The 25,165-nt window shown below is 53.8% G+C and overlaps 2 protein-coding genes across 7 annotated transcripts in view; both read right to left on the bottom strand.

The window, feature by feature from the left end:
• Positions 1 to 371: 371 nt before the first annotated feature.
• On the bottom strand, positions 372 to 12,321 carry ABCF3 (ATP binding cassette subfamily F member 3). Of its 3 annotated transcripts, none has more exons than XM_052804202.1 (21): positions 12,152 to 12,320; positions 11,795 to 11,942; positions 11,617 to 11,696; positions 11,170 to 11,225; positions 9,290 to 9,387; positions 9,051 to 9,173; positions 8,501 to 8,767; positions 8,211 to 8,291; positions 7,602 to 7,661; positions 7,199 to 7,255; positions 6,969 to 6,991; positions 6,264 to 6,319; positions 5,915 to 6,115; positions 5,080 to 5,156; positions 4,790 to 4,834; positions 4,317 to 4,449; positions 3,609 to 3,697; positions 3,314 to 3,405; positions 2,574 to 2,706; positions 2,106 to 2,193; positions 372 to 1,340 (listed from the first exon to the last, which is right to left on the bottom strand). In XM_052804202.1, the coding sequence occupies exons 1-21, from the start codon at positions 12,222 to 12,224 to the stop codon at positions 1,182 to 1,184; spliced, it is 2,139 nt and encodes a 712-aa protein (XP_052660162.1). In that variant the 5' UTR covers positions 12,225 to 12,320; the 3' UTR covers positions 372 to 1,181. The 3 variants fall into 3 exon arrangements, with proteins under 3 accessions (XP_052660162.1, XP_052660163.1, XP_052660164.1); XM_052804203.1 differs by having other exon boundaries at positions 11,170 to 11,222; XM_052804204.1 differs by lacking the exon at positions 7,602 to 7,661 and having other exon boundaries at positions 12,152 to 12,321.
• A 965-nt stretch (positions 12,322 to 13,286) lies between these two features.
• AP2M1 (adaptor related protein complex 2 subunit mu 1) overlaps positions 13,287 to 25,165 on the bottom strand; it is a 159,846-nt gene continuing 147,967 nt past the window's right edge. For all 4 annotated transcript variants that reach the window (XM_052805085.1, XM_052805083.1, XM_052805084.1 and 1 more), the window contains exons 4-11: positions 23,795 to 23,877; positions 19,424 to 19,559; positions 19,185 to 19,326; positions 16,714 to 16,833; positions 16,053 to 16,188; positions 15,011 to 15,108; positions 14,753 to 14,864; positions 13,287 to 14,410 (exon numbers count right to left, since the gene is read on the bottom strand). In XM_052805085.1, coding sequence (XP_052661045.1) covers positions 14,276 to 14,410; positions 14,753 to 14,864; positions 15,011 to 15,108; positions 16,053 to 16,188; positions 16,714 to 16,833; positions 19,185 to 19,326; positions 19,424 to 19,559; positions 23,795 to 23,877 — 962 coding nt within the window. In that variant the 3' untranslated portion in view covers positions 13,287 to 14,275. The remainder of the gene's footprint in view (positions 14,411 to 14,752; positions 14,865 to 15,010; positions 15,109 to 16,052; positions 16,189 to 16,713; positions 16,834 to 19,184; positions 19,327 to 19,423; positions 19,560 to 23,794; positions 23,878 to 25,165) is intronic.

Genomic DNA, 25,165 nt, shown 5'->3' with positions numbered 1-25,165 from the left:
CCAGCCGCCGAGGCACACCGGTGCCCCAGCACCGCCCCCCCTCCTCACCCCCCCTTTTCCCCGGGCTGCCAGGGGGCCCCCCCAGCTCTGCCCCCTCCCAGCCCCGGTTTTCCGCAGCCCCCAGACCACAACCGGATCCAGGGCCCGCCAGAGCCGACACCCAACCCCGGCCTCGCCCCGGCTCCGTGCCCCCAAGAGCCCACACAACCCCCCCGCCAGGCACCAGCCTCCCCCCCCCACCCCTGAGGAGCCATTTAATCTGGGGAGACCCAACCAGAAACCACCTCCCCCCGAGCAGCCTTACGCTCAGGCACCAGAAGGACCCCCCCCCCCCCCAATTCAAGCCCCCCCAAGGAAAGGAGAGCGCTGCACCCACTGCGTCCTGGGTTTATTTACACTGCAACCCCTGCGCAGGCGGGCAGGGAGGGGTGCCGGGCAGCCCACCCCCGGGCAGCCCACCCCAGGGCCGGTTTGAAAGGAAAGGCAGGCAGCGAGGTGAGGCAGCGGCGGCAGCAGCGCGGGGAAGGGAGCAGGGAGCTGGGCCCAGGCAGAGCCGGGCTCTGGCTCCCTCCGCACTAGGAATGCAAGCCCCTGGGCAGGACAGACCAAGCGAGCCCCAGTTTTCAGGGGCTGGGGGAAGAGGCAGGGGTTACTTTTAGCAGCAAAGGCCTCGTTTCCCTCCAGGGCGGCAGAGGGGATGGTGGCATGTGATGGAGCCCGACTAGTGTTCAGCCAGTTAAACCAAAAAAAAAAGAAAAAAAAAAAAGGCAGAGGGGGAAGCAAAGGAACATGGAGAACAGCTCCTCTCCTGCCCTCCAGAGCACGGAGTTAAACCGGGGCGGGGGTGGGGGTCGGGACACGACACCCCCTTCCCTCCTCTCGGCAAAGCAGCAGCTCCAGGCACAGCCTTTCCAGTGGGCCCAGCGCCGGGCGCCGCCCCGGCCAGCAGCAGAGCCCCCGGCGTGCCCCCCGGCCACGCGCAGCACCGGGCTCCCGCTCCCTCGCTGTCCCTCCGCCCGGCCCCGGGAGGGGAGAGCAGTTCAGGTGGCAGTTTGATGGCATGGCTGACGGTCCATGCGGGCAGCAGCCTCCTCAGCGCTCTGCCAGGCACAGTTGGGATGGATGCCGAGGCGGCCGAGCTTCAAGCTCCAGCCCCCGGCGCAGTCCGGCTCCCGCCTCCCTTATAGGAAACCCTCCTTCCGGAACTGCTCCTTCAGGATGTCTCTGTACTGGTCGAAGCCACCCTCGATGCGGGTCACGGTGGCGTTCTCGCACACCCACAGCTCCTGGCACACCAGGCGGATGAAGCGCTCGTCGTGGGACACCAGAATTACACCACCCTGCCAAAGCACAAGGGGGGAAAAAAAGGGAACTCAGTGGAGCACAACCCAGGGCCCAGCGCTGGTGATGTGGAGATCCTGCGCCCCTGTCCAGCCTGTGCCCAGGACTTCAGGTTTCCATCCGCTCCAGGGAAAACTGAACAATATTCCATTGGCAGGGACCTAATCCCAGCCTTTCCTTCCTTCAGGGGGACAGACAGACCACGTATGGAGGAGGCATGTGCAGCAGTAAGGTATTTAGCCTCCCCTCCTGGAAGGCAAGTGCAGGGTTTGTTACTGGCTCTCCAGGTCTCTGACAACTTCAAGGATGGAGATTCCAGGTGGAGTCAATGACGGTCAAAAGGTGGCTGTGCAAGGCCCCGAGCAACCTCAGTTAAGCTTGTCTTTCACAGGAAAACTGCCCCAACCTGAGAAACGATAAACCAGTGAGAACCAGGCTGATCGCAGCAGCCCCAAGGCAGGGTGAGTGCCACATGCAGCACGTGAGAAGCCACAGGGTGTAGGTTACTGGTCAAGATGGGGGACAAGGTGCTCTCTGGTCTGCTGTTGCCTCTCTCAGCAACCCCTAGACAAAGCCAGCAAGTGAAACAAACCACCAGGACAGACGGCTAAGGCAGAAATGTGACTGACTTCCCAAATTCTGTCCTGGACTTGAAGCCACCACTGGTATTTGACCACCCACCTCTGGTGATGATACCAAGTAACCAGAGCTGGAGGCTGCAGGAAGCGTTAGAAAAATGGGAGATCTTGTTGAGGGAACCTTACCCGGAACTTATTCAGTGCCTTTGCCAGTGCCTCGATGGTCTCCATGTCCAGGTGATTTGTCGGCTCATCCAGGATATAGAAGTTTGGACTGGAAGAGACGACAGCTCTGAGCATGCACTGGAACAGGCCCAGGCTGGGTCCACGCCCCGTCCTACTGCAGCGACCTCCACCAGGCTGCTGCTTTAGCCACTTAGAGCCACAGCCGTCGGCATGTGCCTGGCCCCGAGATCAGCGTCACCCAGCTCCAGGGACACCTCTCATCCTGGTGAGCCCAAAGCAGAAGGAGAAAGCCACCTGCCTCCTTCCACACAGTCCCCCCCAGGATGACAACCTCCCTCCCCACAAAAGTCCCAAGGACAAGGCTTCCGTGGGGCAGCAGAAAGTCCCTGGGTGCCCGCCTTCCTCCCGGTGAAGCAGGCTCCAGGGATGGAGCCATGCAAAAACTAACAGCATCTGGGAGAAAATTACCAGGACATAGTCATCTGGGCAAAGGCCACACGACTCTTCTGACCTCCAGACAGGCTGGCCACGGGACGCACAGCCAGCTCTCCCGAGATGCCGTAGCTCCCCAGCTGATGCCGGTACTCCTCCTCCGTCTTCCCTGCAGGAGCGTGTCACAACACAGCTATGGCAGACCCAACGTGACACAGGGCCCTCGGCACCGTGAGTTCGGTGGGCGCCGTGACTGGGCAGCCTGTGCCAGACCAGCACGGTGTGGGAGGAATTCAGCAGCCGCTTCCAGGTAATTGCCTCCCAAGCAGGGGGTTTGCGGGGAAAATCTGACTGACACAATCAGGACAGTGGCTGCAGGGCTGGTGACTGACTCCAGAAGTGACGTTGCCCCCAATTCCCTGTCACCGCGTCACGTAATGTCAAGTGGTAGAGAAGGGAGCCAGAGGTTTTGGCAGCTGGGAAAGGGGGAGCTGGTGCTCGTTCTGTGCCCAGCAGGAAAGTGGGTCATCTGCCCCCAAAACCCAGCCACGGTGGAGCAGCAGCCTGAGGTCTGCAGCCTGCCAGCTAGCCCTGCTTCTCACAGCTGGTGTCCTGAACTTGGCTGGATGTGGGGAGTTAAACCAGAGCAGGCAGTGTCCCTTAAGCACCGACGTGACAGAGCCTTCTGCCCAGGGCCACGGAACAAATCAATGGTGCTCCGTGCATGGCAAAGGAGACCTCAATCGCCCTGATCTCCTGGGATCTCCAAAACTCACCTGGGAACTTTCTTGCCAGTAACTCTACAGCACTGATGTTCAAGTCCAGTTGATCCACGTGGTGCTGGCTGAAATAACCGATCTTGAGGTTTCTGCAGAACAAGAAGAGAGATCGGGAGCTGGTACCAGGCCCTGCAACCACGGCGCTTGCAGCTGCAGCTACAGGAAGGGGGGCATATGCGTGGGTGTGCAGGACCCATCCCCGTCACTCGGGCAGCCATCACTCCAAAGCACAGCCCAGAAGCCCTCCAGCTGCACCATTCCTCCCAGTCCCCCAGCCCTTCCTACCAGGTACCTGTGAGCATGTCTGATCCCTCTGACTGGTGCCAGCTCCCCCATTAAGATCTTTAGCATGGTCGACTTGCCAGCTCCGTTTTCCCCAACCTAGAGAAGCAGCAGCAGCATTGGAGAACGTGAAACCCATGAAGGTACTTCGGAGAGGGGGGGCAGTGATCAGGGAATTTCCGCTCTCTTGGATGATCACGCAGTGGAGGGGGGCAGGTTGAGAGTCTTACCAGTGAGTACAGCTACCTGGAAGCTGCATTTCTATCACTGACAAGCAGCACAGGCAGAATGCTAGAAGATGTTCCCTCCCCAACCCCCGAGCCTAAGGACTACTGGGTCCCAGCCTCATTTGTGAGCATGGAAGAGTCTCTCTGCTGCCCCATCCAGTGTAGCAGAAGCCCCCACTACACGCTGCTGTTGTCAGCTAACAGGGAGTTACAGAGAAGTCGGACCCAGTCTCTTAGAGGCACCAGGGTGAAAGGGTGACGGACAACAGGCATAAGTCACAAATTCTAACTGGTATTAGGAAAAATGCTCTAATCTTACTCAAAATGAGGATGATCAAATGCTGCAATGGGACCCAGAGGAATGGGACAAATAGCCCTCCCTGGAGATATCCAGCATTCAACCTGACAAGGACCTGAGCAACCTGACCTAATATCAAAGCTGGCCCTCCCAAGGCCCCTCATAGCCACCTCTACTCTGCAAGCCCACATACCACACAGATGCGGGACTCCAGGTCAGCAGAGACAGAGAGGGAACGAAAGATGTAGTGACTTGGGTCATAATAGAAGTCTACTTCGTCTAGCTGCAGAATTGGGGGGGAGAACTTCTCAAAGCCATCAGGGAACCTGGGAAGGCAGGAAGAGGTGAGAGATGCCCAGGAACTTCAAAGACCCTGCTCCCAGCCCCCACCCCGGGACAACCTCTGCAACCCCCCAGGTGGCAAGGGGGGCTCCCTACCATGCAGGGCCTCGGGGAAGGATGGTCACAAGAAGGGGACACTGATCTGCAGCCTTGTCCCCAGGAGGGAACCCAGCCTGAACACAGGGGCCTGTCTGGGCTCCCTGTCAGAGTAAGGCTGGCCCTCAGGAAGGGGTGGTTGTCCCACAGCTGGGACAGGACCCAGGAGGAGCTCACGTCAGAAACGGAGCCAGGCACCCTCTAAGCAAGGGCTCAGGAGACACTTACTTCATGATCACCTCAGACTCCTTGTCCACAGGTTTCAGCTCTGGCCTGCAAGGAGAGGAGACACGTAACCAAGGTGCCTTGCACTGGGGGTCTGATCCCACACCAGAAGCCCAGAGAGAGTCTTCAGCTCTGTGACACCTCATCCTAGCCAAAGCCTCTGGACTAGAGAGAACAGAGCACACAACACCCAAAGCACCCCCCCTATCTCCCAGGCACCCTGGGAACCTCTGTTTCTTCCCACAAGCGCTGCCCCTTCCCCACCTCCAGAGAGGAGCAGGACAGGCACTCACAGCTTCTCCAACAGCTTGAGCTTGCTCTGCACTTGGGACGCCCGGTTGGCATTGTAGCGAAAGCGGTCGATGAAAACCTACAAGAGAGAAAAGCATCAGAGCGCCCTAGGTCCCCTTCAGTCCCAGCCACTCCACTCTGCTGCCAAACCTCCTGCAACAATACAGCCACATTGTCGTGGTTTAACCCCAGCCAGCAACTAAGCACCATGCAGCCGCTCACTCACTTCCCCCCCACCCCACCCAGTGGGATGGGGGAGAAAATCAGGAAAACAAGTAAAACTCGTGGGTTGAGATAAGAACGATTTAATAGAACAGAAAAGAAGAAACTAATAATGATAACACTAATAAAATGACAACAGTAATAATAAAAGGATTGGAATATACAAATGATGCACAATGCAATTGATCACCACCCCCCGATTGATGGCCAGTTAGTCCCCAAGCGGTGATCCCCCCACCCCCACTCCCCCCAGTTTATATACTAGACATGACTTCACATGGTATGGAATACCCCTTTGGCCAGTTTGGGTCAGCTGCCCTGGCTGTGTCCCCTCCCAACTTCTTGTGCCCCTCCAGCCTTCTTGCTGGCTGGGCATCAGAAGCTGAAAAATCCTTGACTTTAGACTAAACACTACTAGCAACAACTGTAAACATCAGCGTGTTATCAACATTCTTGTCATACCTAACTCAAAAACATAGCACTGTACCAGCTACTAGGAAGACAATTAACTCTATCCCAGCTGAAACCAGGACACACATCCACAGGTCTAGAAACATGGAGAAAGGGACACGGCTGGGAGAAGAGTGCCCCAGCACTACTGGCTTCTCCCAGTACCTGGATGTGCTCGCGGTACTGCTGCTGGGCTTCGTACTCTCGCTGCTGGTTCTTCAGCCGCTCCTCCTTGATCTTCATGAAGTTCTCAAAGTCCCCGCGGTACGTGTCCAGCCGCTGCGAGTGCAGGTGGATGATGTCCGTGGCCACCGCGTTCAGGAAGTTCCTGTCATGGGACACCACGAGGATGGTCGACTGCCAGGTCTGGAGGAGACAGCGAGAGGGAGGCCTGAGCATCATCAAGCCAGAGTGCAGGGCTTAGCCCCACCACCCAGCGAGGTGAGACACCAGCCTGGAGGACGTCTCCATCTCTTGCCCTCACTCTGTCTCGGGGCCTCCCGCCACCCCCTACCTGCAGGTAGGTCTCCAGCCACAAAATGGCCCTCACGTCCAGCATGTTCGTTGGCTCTGAGGGAAGGGAAAGAGGCACTGAGGTCAGGAGGGATGAGGATGGCTGGATTATGCTCTTTTACACAGGAAAGGCTAGCGATCAGTGTTGTGGAGGAAGAGACCCTGTGTGGGGACCTTCCTCCCCCAGCTCAGGGGACTCACGCGTGTAGGGTGTGATGGGGTATGGGCACAGGTGTCCAAGGCTCAGCCAGGGACGCTCCCCCCACTCCATACCGGTACCCAGACCCTGACGCCCAGCAGCAGCATCTCGCCCAGACCCTCCACCGAGGGTGGGCACCTCCTAGCCCCAGGGTCACCCCCTGTGGTGAAGGGACTCCCCCCAGTGCGGGCTGGTAGCCAGGGTGCATCACAGGGACAGGCGAGGGAAAAGGACTGCTTGGGGCAGGATGACACACAGACCACCCAGCTGGGGCACGGGGCAGAGCTCTGCTAAGCACAGCAAAAGCGGCCACCCAAGCAGGCTTCCCCACATCAACACCAGCACTGCCCGCCGTGCCAGGGGAGCACCGACAGCCCCGCCACTCCAGCCCCGTCACACAGGGCTATTTTGAGCAGGCAGCTAAAGGCCACGGCACGTTCCCAAGCCCAGCAAGGGCACAGGCAGGCCCAGCAGTGGTGTCAAAGGGGACTCGCAGTATCAACTTACCATCCAGCAGAAGGAGATCTGGCCTAGGAAAAACAAGACATGGGTATCAAAAGCAAAAAGAGCACAGGGTCAGTGCAGAGCGCGTTTCATCACACGCACAGAGCTGTGATGTCTCCAACCCTTCCCAACCCCAGAAACTCAGTTGAAAGGACCCCTAGGCAGCACCCCTGCACCTCGCAGCAAGACGGCAAGGAGGGTTAACCCCATAGCATGAAGGTCTGGACACCAACCTGGCAAACAGGGCTCTGGCTAAGGCCAGTCTCATTCTCCAGCCTCCGGAAAACTCTCTGAGGAGAGAAGAGGTTGCAGAGAGGGTTTACTGTTTAACGCAGAGCAACTCTGTGTTTGCCTGCCTGCCAGGCTCCCCGCTCCCCTGCGGCCCTTTCGGCTCTGCTGTCACCCAGAGACAGCTTGTCCTTGCAGAGATCTCCGGCACAGCACAAGATCCGTGGTCCAGCAGGCAGGTGGCTTGGCACCCCCAGGGCAGGAGACCACATCAGATGGGCAGGAATAGACGCCTGCTCTCCCACAGTGCTTCCCTCCCTTACAGCCACAGCAGTGCCTGGGGGCTCGCTAGGAACAACACCTCCCCAGACCCATTTCTGTCTCGATGCCCAGGGCTTGGTGACTTACTTGGTTGTCTGTTGCTGCATCTTTGCATTAAAGCCCAGCCCAGCGAGAATGACGGACGCCCTGGGAAAAAGGGGAGAGAACTGGAATCCAGCTACAGCATCCAACGGCAGAGCACAGTCCGAGGTCTCGGACCCATGGCCATCAAGGGGACTCTGCTGCACGGTTTAAAGCCATTCTGGCACAGGAAAACTTCCTGCACACCCAAGAGCAGCACTTGGCTGGGAAATGCAGCCCAGCAAGGCAAAGCATCCACATGAACTCCCAGGAGATTTGCAAGAAGTTTTCAGCTCTTTAGACAGGGAAGAGAGTCACTACCAACAACATCCCAGAAATGTTCCCCAGACACCAGGAACCTAGTGAGGTCCGAGAGGAGCAGCAGCAACAATGCAAGCCATTTGGGGCAAAAAAAATCCCTCCAGCTTCATGGGGAAGCTCAACTACTCCTAACCCAGCAGAGCTTGACAGAAGAAGAGACAAGAAGAGCAGTAGGGAGAGGCCCCTGTCCCCACATGGTGGATCCCAGCGCCACAGCATCACCCTTCCATGCCCCAAACCACTGCCCAGCTCTGGCCATGACAACGGATAGCGGTGCCTACAGGGCTGTCTCACCTCGCTGGGGCCTTGTCTGCCTCAATCTCCTCCAGCTTTGCGTAGATCTCCGACAGCCTGGCACCTTCTGTCCCTTCTCCCCTGGGGCAGGACAAAGAGGAGTGTGTGGGACTGACCAGGGTGAGGGTTTGAGTGCTAGGGGAGGAGGCTGATCTCCCCAAGCAGGACTAAGGTGGGCAAGATGCAGCCCAGCCTTGCCAGAGCCCTTCATTTGAAGAGAGAGACCCCAGAACAAGACTTCGTGGTCAAGAGGCCATAGAAGGGCTGGAAACCCAGTAGCAACATCTCACCTGCCGGCATTAACCTTAGCCGTCAGATCCCTCTCCTCCCGCAGCAGGCTCTCACGAGTGGTGTCGCACTCCAGCACACTCTGCAGCGCCGGTGTCTCGTCCCCTGCCACCTCCTGCTCCACGTGGAGGATGCTGATGTGCGAGGGGATGCGCAGGCTCCGGCTGGCGATCATCTTGAGCAGCGTGGTCTTCCCCAGCCCGTTCCTGCCCACCAGTCCATAGCGCCGTCCAAACGCCAGGTTCAGGTCTGCTCCCGCCAGTAGGACACTAAAGCAAGAGACCAGGCAGGCAGGCAGGTACCCAGTCAGACTGCCCCACGGAGAGGGAGAAAACCAGCAGCCACCTGCCCCCAGCGTATTTCAGGCTGTGCTGGAGCCAAGCAACCATCACAGACTTCTCCTGCCCAAAGCCAACAGGGTCAGGTGCCCACCTCGCTTTCTGATCTTTCCCATACCCTCTGTAATTTCTCAACCACTCTCCAATCCAGTCTCAATCCCCCATGGTCCAAAACCTCAGCCAGAATCTGTCCCACCTCCCAACCTGCACTCACCGCTCACCGAAGGACACATCGAAGTTCTCGATGCGCACATCATACGACTTGTTCTTGCCTGATGACTCCATGCGAGTCTCCTTCTTGCTGGCAGCTTGGCTGGCAGATGCCTCCTCAAGAACCCTGCGGGCAGGCAGAAGACAGAGAAGGGGGCTCAACAGGAAAGCTCCGGTAGAGCCAGATCCCAGCCAAGCTCAGCAGAACAGGATGGGGATCTTCGAGGCACCCTCCATACTCACAGAGGGCCAGATGACTTCAGGGAATCCCGCTCCATCCTCTTGTCCTGCTTGGCTTTCAGCCTGGCTTCCGCCTTCTCCAGTTTCTTGGCATTCACCATCTGGGGCACAAAACAGAGAGTTTAAAGAAGAGAGAGCATCTTCAGCAAAAGCCCCAAAAGCCCAACACCAGGAGAAAAGAGCTCAGTCAACCCCTCATGCCTGGAAGGAAGGCAGGGAGGGCAGGAGGGAGGTAGGACAGAGGAACTGGGACAGATTCAAGCACATTTTGAGGAAGCTAATCAGGCCAGGAAGTCACTTCAGGAATGAAGTCCTAAATCAACTGCTCATACACAACAGTTTGCCTCAGTGAGGCAAAGGGTTTGGCTGACCCTAACGCACAGCCAGTTTTTGTAGTTCCAGGGACTGGGGTCAGCCAAGTCACTTCATCAGCAGCAACCTGCTATCCCAGTGCCTCCTCCGCTACACGCTGCGCCCACCCTCGCCCTGGACCATGAGGCGTTTCCCTTCCCGACACGTTAAACTTTAGCCAGTTTGGAACAAACTCAGCTTACGCAGTGGATCAATCATGACAGAGACAAAAAGCATTTAATTAAACCTGAAGGCAAGAAGGAGCCAAGCATTTTAACCTGGCCTCTGGTCTTGGCCAGGCTCTCAGCCCACTCCAGCTTATTCCTGCGTCAAATCAAATATTTGTGGCTGACCAAGAACACTCCTAGATATTTCTAGGCAACTCTGCAGCCACTGAAGCATGTTACAGACCTGCATGTTAGACTGAAGAGCGTCTTGTTACTGGAGCTGTGACCCCGTACCTACAGACAGATTGAGTCACTCTGTAAACTATAACAAGCCCCCTGAATCTCCCAGTAAGACATGTCCTCCAAAACCTGAGAGGCCTCCCGAGGCCTTCTCTGAACCGCCTCCAATTTTTCTGAAGATCCTTTTTGAGTTGTGGACACGAGAGCCAGAGAGTGAACCCAGCAGCAACAACTCCAGTGCCAAAATCAGCAACAGCTGCCAGCTTTCACTTAAGACTCCCATTCAGACACGTGGGGATCATGTTAGGTCTCAGTCTCCAAGCGAGGGGTTCTCGTCCTCAACACGTTACCCCACGAAAGGAGAGCTGCGTAAGAGACCAGCCTGATAGAGTGACTGCCCACCCTGTACAGCTACCGCCATCCTTGCTTTGCAGATGCACAACCGCACCTCACCCGTATTCAAACTCTGGCACATCCAATGCAGAGGGCAAGCCAGGTCGCTCCTGAGCAGCCACACATTTCATCGGTAAAGATGTTCCCATTTCCTCTGGGTCACGGAGCGTAACTGCTTCCCAACTTCCCTGCTCTTATCTCTCAAACCATGACAATCCACAGCCATTTCTAAAGCTGGGCTTACGACCTCCCCGCAGCAGCTCTCTGGAAAACAGCTGTTCCCTGCTAACTCCCCACCTGTAACATTCCAGCATCTAACCATTAGCCAGGATTTTCTCTCTCATTGAATATGGCACGATGTCATCCCGGTACATCCTATTTTCTCAAAGGCCTTGCTGTAGAAGCCAAAGGTCCTCGTGAAAGTCAGAGAAGCTGCGTTCTGAGCACCACCACTGCGTCAACCATGCTTTGAAGTTCATTGAGAAATGACAGGAAAATAGATCTTGTCAAATTAATAAGCCGTTAACTCCTGTTGAGCCTCTTTACCAGACCAAGGTCAACAGTTTCCCAAATTACAGTGAACCTGACAAGGAGGAGCTTGCTCTGTCCCTAACCAGGACGGCTGCCTGTCCCAGCTGCTCTCCGATCAGGGCAGGGCACCTGCAGCCCCACACATTAGTTGCTCCCACCGGCTCTGCTGGCTTACGAACGAGGGCACGGCCCCCCACTTACCGAGGTCTGGCCTCTCTTCAGCAACAGCCCCGGCAGCAGGTCCACGCTGGCATCTGCTGCAACGAGACGGTTGGGTTGGTGAGCAGGTGCTCCAGGGAGGCTCCATGAAGTGCTGCCTTAACGGCTGCCCACGACCAGGCACGACCGTTCCCTCTCTCCCAGCAGGACGAGGGGACCGAAGGGTGGCTCCTCTCCCGCCACCCCAGCTTACCCTGCAGGCAGCCAGGTGCTGCCGGCCCCGGCTCAGCAGCAGGAAGAGAAGCGTGGGGTGGGTGTGTGTGTGCACCCGTGAGGGGGAGCCCGAGGTGCCCGCGGGTGGGGGGAACCGCTCCCCAAGGTCAGGTGCCTGCACGCTCAACGCCCCGAGCCCGTCCCCAACGCTGGCACCCTGGTGAGAGAGGGCGGGAGCCGCGGGGGTGACACGCGTGGCTGGGGGTCCCCACTCACCGTATCCATCGGTGATCTGGGAGAGCTGGATGGGGGCGTCCAGCAGCACCTGGCTGCAGCGCTGGGCCCGGCCCTCGTCCCTGCGAGAGGAGGAGGAGGAGGAGGAGGAGGAGGAGGGTGGTGAGGAGGAGGAGGGTGGTGAGGAGGGTGCGAGGGCGGGGGCCGGGGCGACCCTTACAGCTGCAGGGTGTTGAAGAGACGCTGGCAGATCTCCCGGATGGCGCCGTCGTCCTTGGCGTCCCGCGACACCTCCCGCAGCAGCTCGCCCACCGCCTCCACCAGCTCGTCCACCGACTCGAAGTCCGCCCCGCTGCCGTGCAGGATCCCTGCGGGCACACGGCGACGGCGCTGTCGCGACGGGCGGCCGCGTGTCGCGACGCGGCCGACAGGTGGCAGCCGCCCGCTCGCCCTCCCCCGCCCCTCCCCGGCCGGCCTGTCGCGACTACGGGCGCGGCCGCCTGTCGCGACAGCGGGGCGGTGTCGCGACACGCGGCGGGGCGGGAGGCCGAGCCGCGGGGAGGCGGGCGCCGCTCACCCGTCACGTAAGCGAAGACCTCGCCGTCCAGGTCGGGGAACTCGCTGCGGAGGATGTCGGCGCACGACGCCATGGCGGAGCCGGAGCCGGAGCCGGAGCCGGAGCCGGAGCGGGGCCCGGCCGCGGCGCGGCCCGGTGCCGCCGCACGGAGCCCGGCACCGCGGCAGAGGCGGAAGGGACGGCGCGCGCGCGGGGGCCGCCGGGAAGGAGGCGGGCGGCCGCCATGCGCGCGGGGGCCGTCGGGAAGTGGAGTCTGGGGCGGGGCGGGGCGAGCCCGCCGGCACGTGCGGCCGCCCCGCGACCGGTTCCGAGTCCGGGGCCACCGCGGGGCGGGGAGCGCAGCCCCTCGGCACCCAGCGGGCGGGCGAGGGGCCCCGGGGCCGGCCTTCCCCGCAGCGTGGGTTCGCCCTCAGAACAGCCGGCTCCTGCCGCCCCACAGCGGAGGCGGGCGGGTGAGGCGTTGGGGCTGGGTTTCCTCATCCCTCCTTTTAAAGAAGCAAAATAAGTTTCGGCTCTCCAACCACCGTCACTACACGGTGGTTGGGTGGTGGGGCTTTTTTCTGTTAAGGGACTCGGAATAAGCCAGCCGGGGCCGTGTCCGTGCTCAGCACAGCCCTCTCTGCTCACGGAGTGCAGGCAGCGGGCCTTGAGCCAAGGGCCACTCACAGCTGCTGCAGCAGTCGCTTGTGCCTTCAGGGACCAGGCCCAGCACCCTCCTTGCCCCCAGCCTCCAAAGGCCAAGCCGACAGGGAAAAAAACTCCTTTTTTTTTTTTTTTTTTTTCATCAGCTGCTTCACAAGGAAAAGCCGCCAAGGTTCACTTGGTTCACAAGGCTCACTTCAGAGGAGCCAGGCTGGCAGAAGGCTGGACAGGGTAGCCCAGCTGCAGGTTTTAAAGGTGAGCCAGCCCCAGGGGGAATGCCCAGAGCACCCTCCTTTCCCTAGGGAGCTGCAGCAGCAACTGGAATCCAGCAGTGGCACTGCAGAAAACAAAAACATTGTCCTTTTTACCTACTAACACCCAGGCAGCCCAGGGCTGGGGAAGCAACAAAAGCAAGCCAAAGGCACACTGGCACAGGCCCAGAGCACAGCCCAGGCTCTTGCACCGCAAGTCCCCAACAGCAGCACAGGTAGCCTTCTCCGTTCTACATCCTTTATTAGATTCAGAGCTGGACAAATCACAAAGTGTACAAAATGGAGACCACACTACCAGAAGCAGGATTGTGGGTAGCAGCAGCATTCCTATGGCCCAGAAGCATTTGGTAGAATTGTGGAGAGGGCAGGCTGGGGCAGGGGGCTATTACCACCAGCTGCGTTTTAGATTCCCCAAGGACAGACCCTGTTCACATCCTGACAGAGCTCAGCTGACCCCGCACTCCCTGGGACAGAGGGGCCACATTTCCCATTTGTCTGGAAAAGACAGACTGGCTCGAGCCAGCAGTGGGTGGGGGTAAGTGCTCTAAGGACCTGAAATGCTGTGCCACCCACATACACACCAGTAAGAGCCTAAACCCTCATCCTTTTTGGTCACAAACCTTCCCACGGCAGGACTCTATACTGACGACTTTGCAAGAAATATAAGCTGGTGGTGAGATCTGGCAAGCCCACCATCTCCTCTGGGGGAGGCCCGACAAACTCACCACCCCAGGCATCGCGGACTGGCCAGCAACATCTACCACAACAGCAATAGCTAGTACAGAAGCCAGGGTAACTTCAACTCAGATTTGTCCAGTCTATGTTTAGGTCTATTCTACGAGTACATATGCACAAGAACTTCAAAAATACTAGGATATGATGCAAGTAGTGAGACACCAACAGAAGAGGAGTTTAATGGTGGACGTTCCCTAGAAAGATCACGAGAGGATGGGAGTTAGTCTAGCCCTTCCTCACCCTGGGACGGGGAGCAGGAGGCTGACTGCACCCCTGCGCACGACTGGGTTCTGAACTTCAGCTGCAGCATGGGTAGTAACTGAGCACGGGCAGGCGAGTTCGCTCCCAAAGTGAGCCACAGGGTCTTTCAATCTGCGTAGAGGGGGCCAGGCAGATGTTTTCTCTGAATGTAGTTGAAGACTGAGGAGAGGCGGAGGATGGCTTGGAGAAGAGGGAGCCCGCCAGCCTGCTGGGGCTAGCATCTGGTCTCGTAGATCCCGCTCCTGCCGATGTACCTCACCCATTTTATCACATCATGGTCACTGTAGTTCAGCTTTGGCTCAAAGACTTTCAGGTAGCGCACCTTCAGCCCAGAGGGCGCAAACGGGACCTATTGAGAAGGGGAAAGGCAGAGAGCATTGGAACAGAGGGGTAAGACGCTCTCCATACAAAAATGCCACAGGACCCCTGGGCTATGTATCTAGAAATGGACACCAAGAGCCACTGCTCTCTTCCCTACTCCGTGCACACGCAGTGACAGACTCTAGTGGCTTTAAGGGCAATTTTCTTCCATTAGCTTTGCCACCTGGCTGGCCTCGTGTTAGGAAGAGTCACATGTGAGCTTGAGACAGGGAGCACTCAAACCTGTGCAATTCCCATGAGGGCAGAAGGGACTGGACTGACAAAGCTTCTCTAAGGTTAGCTGCGCCCTGGAAGGCAGGCAGAGACTCACCTCAAAGTTCATGGAGATTGGGGGCCGAGCCCACTTCTTCTTGTCATTGGTGGGCAGCAGTTCAATCTCCGCACTGATCTGGGATTCCTTCATTCCAGCCATACGCTTTATCCTATCAGAGAAAGCCCAGAAGTGAGAAGGTGCCTGAGTTTATTCTCCCCCTCACTACACATGCTCAGGACAGACAGGAGCACTGAACAGACTCTGCCTCCCCAAGCCCTGCCCCTGCAGCACCCCAGACCCAACATGCTCACTTACTTCCAGACAATGGCATTCTCACTGGCCTTATACTTTGCCTTCCCTTTCATACAGATGACTTGCACTCCACTGGTATTGAGGGGCGTTGGGATCCGGACCTGGAAAGCAGAGTCTGGTGAGCAGGGGCAAGGAGACTGCAGCCTGGGCACTCTGTGCAGTCTGTGGGGAAGACCACCTGTCCTGGACCCCTTGGCCTTCTCTCTCCCATCTCAGGGCCCAGAGAACGTCAGCTACCACAAGGCATCACAGTGTCCTGGTTTTGGCTGGGATAGAGTTAATTTTCTTTCTAGTAGCTGGTATACTGTTACATCTTGTCTACTACTGTTCTTGTCTCAACCCACAAGTTTTACTCCCCACCCCACCCCCCGTTCTCTCCCCCATCCCACTGAGGCAGGGGAAAGTGAGTGAGCAGCTGCGGGGTGCTTAGTTGCTGACTGGGGTTAAACCACAACAGCTAGCTCTCCAGTTTCTTGCTTTGAAGTAAAGGTTCAAACACATTTTCAGAATCCACAACAGTCAGTGAGGAACAGGGCAGAGCCCTCCAGTTCAGGCTGCAGGAAACCTGGCTAGTGTCAGGCAGACGAGCTCAGGAAGGATGCCAGGATAGCCAGGGAGGTCTGGTTGCACCAGGCTCTGGACAGCCTAGCTTTGCAGCAGTAAGCCTTTCCCAGAAGGGGACTAAGCTGCAAAGGCACCCTTTGCCTGTCTTACACAGCTCATAGCCTGCTGCCTGTCTGACAGACCATCAGATCATGCAGACAGAAGAACATGAGCTTTTCACAGTGGCCAAGACATTAAGCGAACAGTTGCTGCAGGGAATAATGAGGCCTCTGCCAAGGTGGCTGTGCAACTGAAAACAAAATCCACCTCCCTATTCTACAGCAGTTCCCTTCCAAGCACAGCAGCACCGCACATCCATGGTGCATTGTTCGCTCTTAGTCCTGCACAAGCTTGAGGACTCATCCGTGAGGACTCCACAGCAGGGGACAAAGTAGAGGCACAATTCCCAGGCACAAGAGACCATAGGTTTTTATTTTCTTACCTCTATCTTCTGGGCCAGCAAGGAAGGTTTGAAATTTGATTTGATCACCACCTTCACTTCCAGCTTGGTCCGACCCACCTCCCGCACCAGTGGGATCACACGGAAGGGAAGGATAATGTCCTTAGTGGTTCGATATCTGCAGGGATGCAAGCAACAGTGATTTCTGAGGAGGAGTTAACTCCCTTACGGTCTCAAATTGTACCACCTTCCTAAAGACACAGCCTCTGCATACAGGTAACAGCTTAGAAACATCAGCCAGAAAGGGAGCCATTCCAGAGAGAAGCAGCAGTAAGATCTGTGCTGCCATAGGGCAGTGATGGTTTCTCAATTCCCAAGTTTTATATCTGGTTCCTGCCAATGGCCCTGTTCAAGGACACCAGTTTTAAGCACTAAAAAACCAGATACAGAAAGCTAAAGGGTAAGGAAACCCACATCTAACACTATGGCTGTGGCAAAGAAAACCATGCAGCTGGGCTTCTACCACATTTGTAACAGAAGGATTTGTGGGACACCCAGGACAACCCTACAGACTCCACTCCGAAAACAAGGCAAGTGCATATTTGTTAGGTGCTCAAGGGCTGCAAGTCTGCCTGAGAGCAGCAATGCTACTGCAGCACCAAGCGGATGCCAACACCAGCCTGTTCATCCCCCACCACAGTACCTCATGAGCTCAAACTCTCCATCTGGTGGAATGAAGCTGATGCTCCTCTCAGAGTCAAACTTGCTGAGCCTCACACACTGGTGGAAAGTGCAGTCGTCGATGGCGATTGACTGTTTGCCACTAAAAACACAAGACACAGTTAAACAAGTGCAAGCTGCAGCCCTGGTATCTTGGTGCAGTCAAAGTCTGTCCAGGCAGAAACTACTCTACAGAGCATGTTGCCATCACAGGTGTCCAGGAAATGGGGAGGCAGGGAGAGATTTAGGGGACAGCAGCCTCTTGGCTCAGACTTTCCTTGTTTCACCATCACAAAAATCGTATTTCAGGAAGCTTGTTTGAAAGAATTCTCTCCCTCCTCCCCAAAGACGAGAAAGATTAGAGGAGCACCCTTCTGTCATAGCCAGCAACACAATGCTTGGGTCTGCATGCCAGCAGCACCTCAGTACTGCAAAGGCAACTCTCCTAGCCCAAGTCTTCTCGCAGCACAGTTCAAAGGAGAGAAAACACTTTCCTGTCCACAAAGCTATCCCACTGCCACACAGCCAGGAGAAGCCAGGTTCAGGGTCTTCCTGTTCAGAAATCTCTTCACAGCTGTTGATTTCTACACTGCTAGCAGGTGGTTTGATTCTAAACTGATTTGCCAAAGACCACAACATTATGCCATAAAAGTTTGTGTATCTTGCTTCTAAAAATCTGTACAGCTACCATCTGTCTATCTAGGTGCACTAGCCTAACCTGCCAGCACTGAACTTGTGCTGGGTTCTAGTCTCTGAGAATACCTTCCTTGCTACAAGTCCTGAGGTCAGCCAAGAACTCTCAGCTACTGAGAGGGACCAGAAAATGAGAAGGTGGTAGCAACAGAAGAGGCAGCAGTGTAGAGAAGGTGCAGCAGTGTAGCATTGTGATATCTAGGCTGCCTCAACTGCTGGGAGCAACAGGACAACCATGCAAGTGTGCTGAGATAGTATAAGCACTACAGGCAGGTTCAGCTGTCCTACGAACCACCATTACCTGCACAAATGGGAAGCAGACTGACCGGCTGTTTAGTTACACAACCCATTGGCATAGTTTGTGCTTCCTAAGTGGGAGTTAGTCTTTCCTCACCTCTTGCCCAGATGAAAGCCAATGTTAGCCAACTAGTTCCTGTTTCTTTGGAAAACTGCTGGGAAAGCCCTGCTGCCTAGCACTGCTCCAGGTCTCAGGCAGCATTACTCAGGGTTTGGCATTGCCATGTGCTAGATGCCAAAAAGCAACAGGCAGCAGCTGTCGCTTTTGGTCACCTTGTAACTAAATGCTTCTGGAGAGTAACATCTCCAAGCTCTTACCCACTGGAGAACCACAGCTAGGGAGAACCACCTAGCAAGAGTCTCTGTCCATCTTGCTTCTGTAACTCAAGAAAATAGCACATTTACAGGCAAAAGCACTCATGGCATAGAAGCTTTGGGACAGTGTTACTGACTCTTCAGAGGTCTATGCAGATGACTTTCACTAGAGTATATCCCCACTGGGCAGCCACCTGAGGCTTGTCTATTTTACTAGCTAGATTCAGGTATAGGAAAGATGGCTTAAGGGTGACAGTGAAGCGATAGCTCTTGGCTTGGTTCTGAGAGAAAAGGCAAATAGCAGCTCAGCCCCGTTTACAGGAACCATCATGGAAAGTGTCTGAGATCCAAGTTACATGCACAAGTCACATGAAGCAAGAGACAGGGGGAGAGCAGAGTGCACACAGAGCTGAAGCAGATTATCTACCTTCCCAATTCACTGGGGGTCAGCAAAAAAACAAAACAAAACAAAACAAAAAACAACCAAGAGAAACACAGTTGAGTTGCAAATGGTTAGTGACAGAAAAGTGGCAGTCCCTTTGCTTTTATCTCTTCATCCCAAGCAGGAAGGCTGGAAAAGGCATAAGACCTGTTTTCAGCTTCAGTGTGGGTACTGACTGAGGTGCAGCTGGGAAGGCAGGCAGCTGGGCTCCTGGAAGGAATGAGCCTCCAATCCACCCAGCCACTGACCACTTGTATGTCAGCAGGAGGGTCTTACCCAGTGTTAGTCTGTCAGCTGTTCTAGTTTGTGGGAACAGTCTAGGTAAAGCAGGCTATGGTCAGAGGGGTTCCTTCACCATTCCTTGGGAGCACAACTACTGCATCCTATGAATAAGTCTCTTATTCTGAATAAGACTGACTAGGACCACTAGAGACAAATTCTGGGAAAAATCCATCTTGAGGAAATGTTTCCAGCTGCAAGAACTCCACACTTAACACTATGTTTGAATCTTAGTATTTGAAAAGCTGTAGAGAAGCCCTCTGTATTGAGGCCCTCAGGCTGGTAGCTTGCATAACAACTGATCTACCCAGAAAAAAGTTAGCAGTAACATCTGAAGGGAAGAAAAGATCAGATCAGAAAAACTATTAAGTGCTGCCCTTTCATAAGGGTCCCTGGTGGCAAGTGACTTTTACACCCATGCCTCTTACCTTTTCCCCGTTTCATCTGCAGTCCCTTTGCCCTGTTTTTCAATGACAATCTTGTCATTCATGCCAAACTTGCACTCTGGCATTCCACTCAGGTAACTCTTCATCACCACTCTACCAGAGACGTGAGCACTCAAAACCTGACCTGTTGTAGAGAAGAGTGCAGTTCAGAACACCTACACAAGTCCCCACTCACAAACCTTGGAGGGGAGAAGGATGCCAGCTCAACAGCTCCTACTTACCCTGTGGGGACATCAAGAGATTCACGCTTTCCAGCACATCAAGAAAGAGTTCATTGCGACGATATTTGATCCCTTCACGTCTCCATCCAATCTGTCCAGTTACCTGGCTGGTGATCTGGGACTGCTCTTCCTTAGTCTGAAGGGAAGAAGTGACATCTTAGACCTCTAGATAAATTCAAAGACTAAGAAACCTTGCTCTAAATCTGAGACCAGCCACTTGCCATTTATTACACACATCTGCTTTTGACACTTAGATATGGGTGCTGTCACACCCCCCATGATTCAGTCATTCCCTTCTCAATACAGAAAATCCTAACCCTGACTAAAAATTGGCCATAACGACAGCAGGAAAGGTTCTTCCATTTTGTTAGCTAGTCCATTAGGCTACATCTAGGTGCAGGAAGGCATGGGCTCCACCAATGACATTCAAATCACGTCTCACACTGTCATATCAATTCATGTTAAGCAGAGAAGCAGCTGACAGCCCAGTTCACACCCTTATCCAACAGGAAACCCTAGGGCCACAAGACAGCTAGTCCCCAAGGACTGCTTCTTAATGACTGCAGTCATTAGAGTTACATATGAACACTAATTTAACATCCATCTAACAGCGTCCAGGCTCTAAGCCTCCTAAAAGCACTAAGGATTGTGTTGAGAGGCACAGGGAGGTTTCCTACCTGATGCTACAGGCGGGGTCCAGTCACACGCAGAAAGTCAAGAAGTAGACGTATAGCAGCAAGTGTGGTGCACACAAGGTTAACAGGCAAGCAGGTCAATAGCAAGAAAAGGGAGGAAGGGAGAAAGAGGCAGGTTAAGCTTAAGGCTACCTCCAGACAGAAACAGAGCAGGCCAGCTCATCATTAATTACGTAGCTAATTACCACAAACAAGATGAGGGGCTTTGACCTTTAGCTCCTCTCAGAAAACCCAGCATCCTAGCAGTGAAATGGCTTTTCAGACTTGGCCCATTACACACCACTCAAATACAAGGTAGAGCAGAGGGAGTGACAGACAGGCCAAACACCACTCCCAGTAATGTTCCTATGCAGAAGAGACTCCTCATGTTGCCGCTCCTAAAGCAAACCCTGGATGTTTATCACGGTAGAGATACCCAGACTATGGGAAGTACCAGGTACCCAGGACTGCAGGCATCTTAAGTCTGGGTCCTGTATAAAGTTATATCCTTGTTAACTCTGCCTCTTCCACCACAATGGCTGCACAACACAGAAGTGGATCCTGCCACAGCAGCCTTGCACTGGGCCCACAGGGTGGCAGTACGTGATCTCAGCTTTAAATGTGAAGTGGCTTGGTTTCACACATACTCTTGCCACAGACACGGTCATTCCTTGAGGAAGCAGAGCCATTATCATAACATCCAAGAGACAGAGAGTTTTACCCTCCCCTGGGAACTGCTGAGGTAAGTGCCCAACGCAGTACAAAGTACCTCCCTTGTCTGTCCCACAACAAAAGCCTCCTTATCTGCCTTGTTCAATGCTTTGTTCAGGCTTAAGAGGAACAAGAGGCATATGTAGATATAATACCCAGTTCTCTGGCTTCCAAAGGGACACTGACCATGTGCTGACATTCCCATCTTCTGCAACAGCATCAGTGCCATGAACCTCTACTGGTCACTACAGAAAGTGACTGGATGGATCTGGAAGCAGATGCCTGGGGAGTGCTGAAGCTGAGATCACCCAGCAGCATGAGTGTTCCCTAAGGGGGGGACTGAAGGCACCCACGTCTGAAATTTCTCAGGACTGGGAGCTTCCCTGAGCTGGACAAATAAGTCAGCTAAAATGGGACAAGAATATCCAACTTGTTGTACTCAGTTGCAGCATGTTGACTAGGTTAAAGGCAGTCAGCTACCAGCAGGTTTCCTGGGCTCTTGCAGCTGGTGGCAGCCCTCTTCTCACTTTCCAAAAGTAACACCAGAATTTTAGCACTACGGTATGTCTAAGGTTTCAGGAAAACGCTTTAACTAAGGGTTGACCAACACACACTCCCAGAAAGCACTTGGAGGGGAAGAAAATTACAGCATTCATCTAGTTAATGAAGTCTGGACAGATGCAGACAGGATCTGAAGAGTGAGAACTCAGTACAGAGAGCACAGCTCACCTTGAGCTGTAAGAGCAGGTTTAGCCTCTGCTGGAGGAAGATATCTGAGCCAATGCCTGCCTCAGTTCTGATACAGGACATCAGCATGGCCTGCACTCCTTCTATTTGAATAGTGGGCTGCTTCATGGGTAGGGACTAGAAGTGAAACCATGTTGCACACCAGTACCTTTTGAAACCTGTGTGCCACATCACCCCATTCCCAGAGCACAGGGTTACTTCCCTTGGCAAGCAACACAGCAATATTGGACCCACTTCCTAAAAAAAATAAAGCAGATCTTGTATTCCAAGATCACCAGCCCTGGAAAGACCACTGTAGCCATACAGGGTGGGCATTCAGAGTGCAGCAGCTCAGTACACCTCAAATCTTCCATTGTGAACAAATGTCAAAAAGTTCAGTTCAGAAAGTCTGCCATAACTCTGGATTTTGCTCCTTAAATTCAGCAGGACACAAGTCCAAGGAAAGCACCATCAGGAACTAAGTAGGGATAAGGGAACACAGATGACAGGCCACCCAGTCCCAGATTTTGTTCCAAGGTACCTGCCAGAAGTTGGTTGTAAGTGAAGGAGGAGTTGGAGTCTAGATGTACCAGACCAGAGAGCAGACAAGGAAATATGGCAAGTACTGTTTCAATTGTTGCCCTTGCCATACTGCGCCTGGAAAGGATTACTTCTGCTTTCTGAATTGGGCTGCACAAAGTTCCAACACAGAGCAGAATAACTGCTTACTTATGTAAAGCTGAAGTCCAAATTCCTCTTTGTAAGGGAAGGACTAAACCTGCTGTTGAATGAAGCAAGATGTGGTGACAGTCGTTTGTGCACAAACAGCATAAGAGTTTGTTAAAACAGACAAAAGCAAAAAAAAAAAAAAAAAAAAGAGCTAGGGAAGGAAGTGAGGGTGGTGGTTAGTTTTGAGTTTTCCTAGGAACCGGAGCTGACTCAGCTATCTTGAGTGCTGACTGCCCAAAAATCTCAGACTGCAGAAGGCCAGAGTGATTTACACTAGGGCTCGGGATGGGGGACTGAGACCGGATGCGCTTGCATCTGGCCACTGATACATACATGCCCTCTTGCAAAACACTGTTTGCTGTTCTAGCAGGAAATATGTTGCTCAGGGGCAGCTTCTCTCTCACCTCCTTCTTGAGAGATGCAGCTAGTTTAAAGAGGAGTTCTTAAGAAGTCAGTGCTGATGAATGTATTTGAAACAGAGCCTCCAGAGACTTTGACCTCTGCTTATCCCAAACAAGAATAGTCGCCAGGCAGGCTCTTGTTCAGCACTTTGCTTCTGTTTGTACCTTGGGGCTGAAGCTTCACCCCAATCCCTGCTGCAGACAGCTTCAGTACAAACTGACTCCCAGCTTTTTTCTGACTCACCTGCTACATGGGAGAGGACTGAGTTTTAGGCTAAGTCCTCATTATGAGTTGCATAGCTGTGCTAGATGGACAAGGTAAGCAATATTCCTTGGGGACATGAGAAACAGTGACTATAACAGTCCTTTGCTTTCAGAGTTTGAGCATGAGCTGTCCAAGATGGGAAGCCTAGTTTTGATGGCCATAGCCTGGAGTAGGATTAGAGCTAGTTTAAAACACATTCCCAAGAACAGTCCAATTTAAGTGTCTTTTTCCCCAAGTGCCCTTTATCTTCTACCTCCACATAAACTTTGTTGCAAGGGTTAACATTGTGCCAAATGCACTACTGAGATTCTCATCTCTAACATGAGAAAGCTCAGACTGTACTGATGCTGATCTGCAAAGATGTTACAGGCAGCGACAGAATAACAGCTTCCTGACAGCAAGATTCACAAGGCTGAAGAATACTTCATTACAAGGCAGGCATGAAAGTCTGACAGCTCAAAGCACTGAAGACTGGTGGAGAAGACCTGCTCAGCGAGATTCACAGACAGAAGACCTGTTTCTGGTTCAGCAGGTAGATTTGTTTGTCCTCTGTCAGAAGCTGACACAGAGCAGAGCCTGAAGCCAGCCGTCATTTACATGCAAGGGACTGGCATTATCCTAGGCTCAGGGCCCTGCCTCCCGCACCTTACCATGTGTCAGGGAACAGGAGGTCCAATAAGTGCAGAGACACCTAGAACGAGATGCAGCTGAGCTACATCCTTGCCAGGGTGTTCTCAATCTACTCAGGCACCTCCACTCAGCACAGGTCAGATGGTTAGTTGGTAATTAAGACCATACTTTCTTGAACAGGCTTACAAAAAATTAATCAGCAGAGCAGTGCTGTACCCCAAATTCCTCTGGTTACCTGACTCTTGATGCCTTGCTGAGTGATGAAGGTCTTCAGGGCCCCTGTTTCAGAGTTCTGAGGATAGCCAAAGTCCAGGATTTCTATGGAAGGGTAAAAGAAGGTTAGTTCAGAGCTGCAAGGTATAAACATGCCAACCATACTAACCATTCCTATAAGGAAAGAGCCAATTAGTGCACAGACACTGCTTACACATTGAATTTCTGGATAAGTTGCTGGAGCATTCCTTACCAAGAGAAAAAAAACCAGCCTTGCTAAATTGACTTCCCAGTGCAATATTTTGGAGAGGAGGGGTGATGAAAAGCTGCCCAACTGATGAATTTGCTGGTTTTAAAATACAACTGCACTTCAAGACTAAAGATCAACTAGTCTAGCCATGTGCACAGGGCACATTAAGTTTTTCCAAAAACATCCAAGGGACAACAAAGAAGTTTTATTCAACAGCAGAATAATCAACCTTCACAGCATTTTCTTTATGTTTTGATTTTCTTATGAAAATGCAATAAAAATCAAAACCTAAAAAACCCCCCAGCAGAGTAGTGGCACTGCAGGATGATCAGTGTGGGAGAGAAACAGATGTTAACTACAGACAGTGCACTTAACCACTCCCCTCAAAGAGAAAGGGAACAACCCACAAGAGATCTAGAGGGGAGAGAAGACCACTAACATGAATACTGAGTAACACCACACTGGCAGGTTTTGATCTCACTGTGCCTACTAGGAGACAGCAGTGACTGACCAAAGCAGAGAAACAGCAGTCTCTTGATCTGCCCAGAGGGAACAGAGAAACCATCAGTCACTGTGACCCTTGGCTAAGAATCCCAGGTCACACACACAGTACCTTGTCTGGAAAACAAATTGAAGCATAACTAAAACAAAGTGCTCATGTTATGCAAAACAGGGACAGTTCAAGGGCAATCTCCACAGGCAGGCTGGTATCACGAGCAGCTGAAGAAACACTGTATTATTATTCTGTGGTGAAATTTGGAGCTGTATCACTGGGGAAGGTAGGACTGGGACAGAGTAGGTTGGGCTTTATTGATTTCCTTCCATCTCAGAATTGCTCCCAAGAGGCAACCCAAGAGTGGCAACCAACTGCAGCCTGGGGTAAATGCTACCATACAGTACTAGAGCCACCTGAGCACTAGCTGGGATGGCTGGCCTTAGAGGTGCTAACAATAGCCCTCTTTATATACCTCAGTATAATGACAGCCCTACACGGGGTCCACTCAAAAGCTGAGGTCCAGTACCAGCTGCCTCGTTTACACAAGCCCACAGCTCCCAACACTGCAGCAAAGTGAGTCATGATCAACACAAGGCTATGGGCTTGAGATGTTATCCACACTTCCAGTGCAGGTGGCATTAGGAAGC

This window comes from Harpia harpyja, chromosome 12 (assembly GCF_026419915.1).
Source record: "Harpia harpyja isolate bHarHar1 chromosome 12, bHarHar1 primary haplotype, whole genome shotgun sequence".
Taxonomy (NCBI): Eukaryota; Metazoa; Chordata; class Aves; order Accipitriformes; family Accipitridae; genus Harpia; species Harpia harpyja.
Note: the sequence above shows the minus strand (reverse complement) of the source record. Positions and strands in the feature narration are given on the sequence as shown.

What these genes read in the sequence shown, in the direction of transcription:
- ABCF3 (XM_052804202.1), bottom strand. Translation starts at nt 12,224, where the DNA reads ATGGCGTCGTGCGCCGACATCCTCCGCAGCGAGTTCCCCGACCTGGAC. An exon ending in AGATCTCCTTCTGCTGGATG is followed by an intron (nt 6,320 to 6,968) that starts GTAAGTTGATAC and finishes CCCTTCCCTCAG; the next exon opens with AGCCAACGAACATGCTGGAC. An exon ending in TGGAGTCCCGCATCTGTGTG is followed by an intron (nt 3,698 to 4,316) that starts GTATGTGGGCTT and finishes CTGCTTCTCTAG; the next exon opens with GTTGGGGAAAACGGAGCTGG.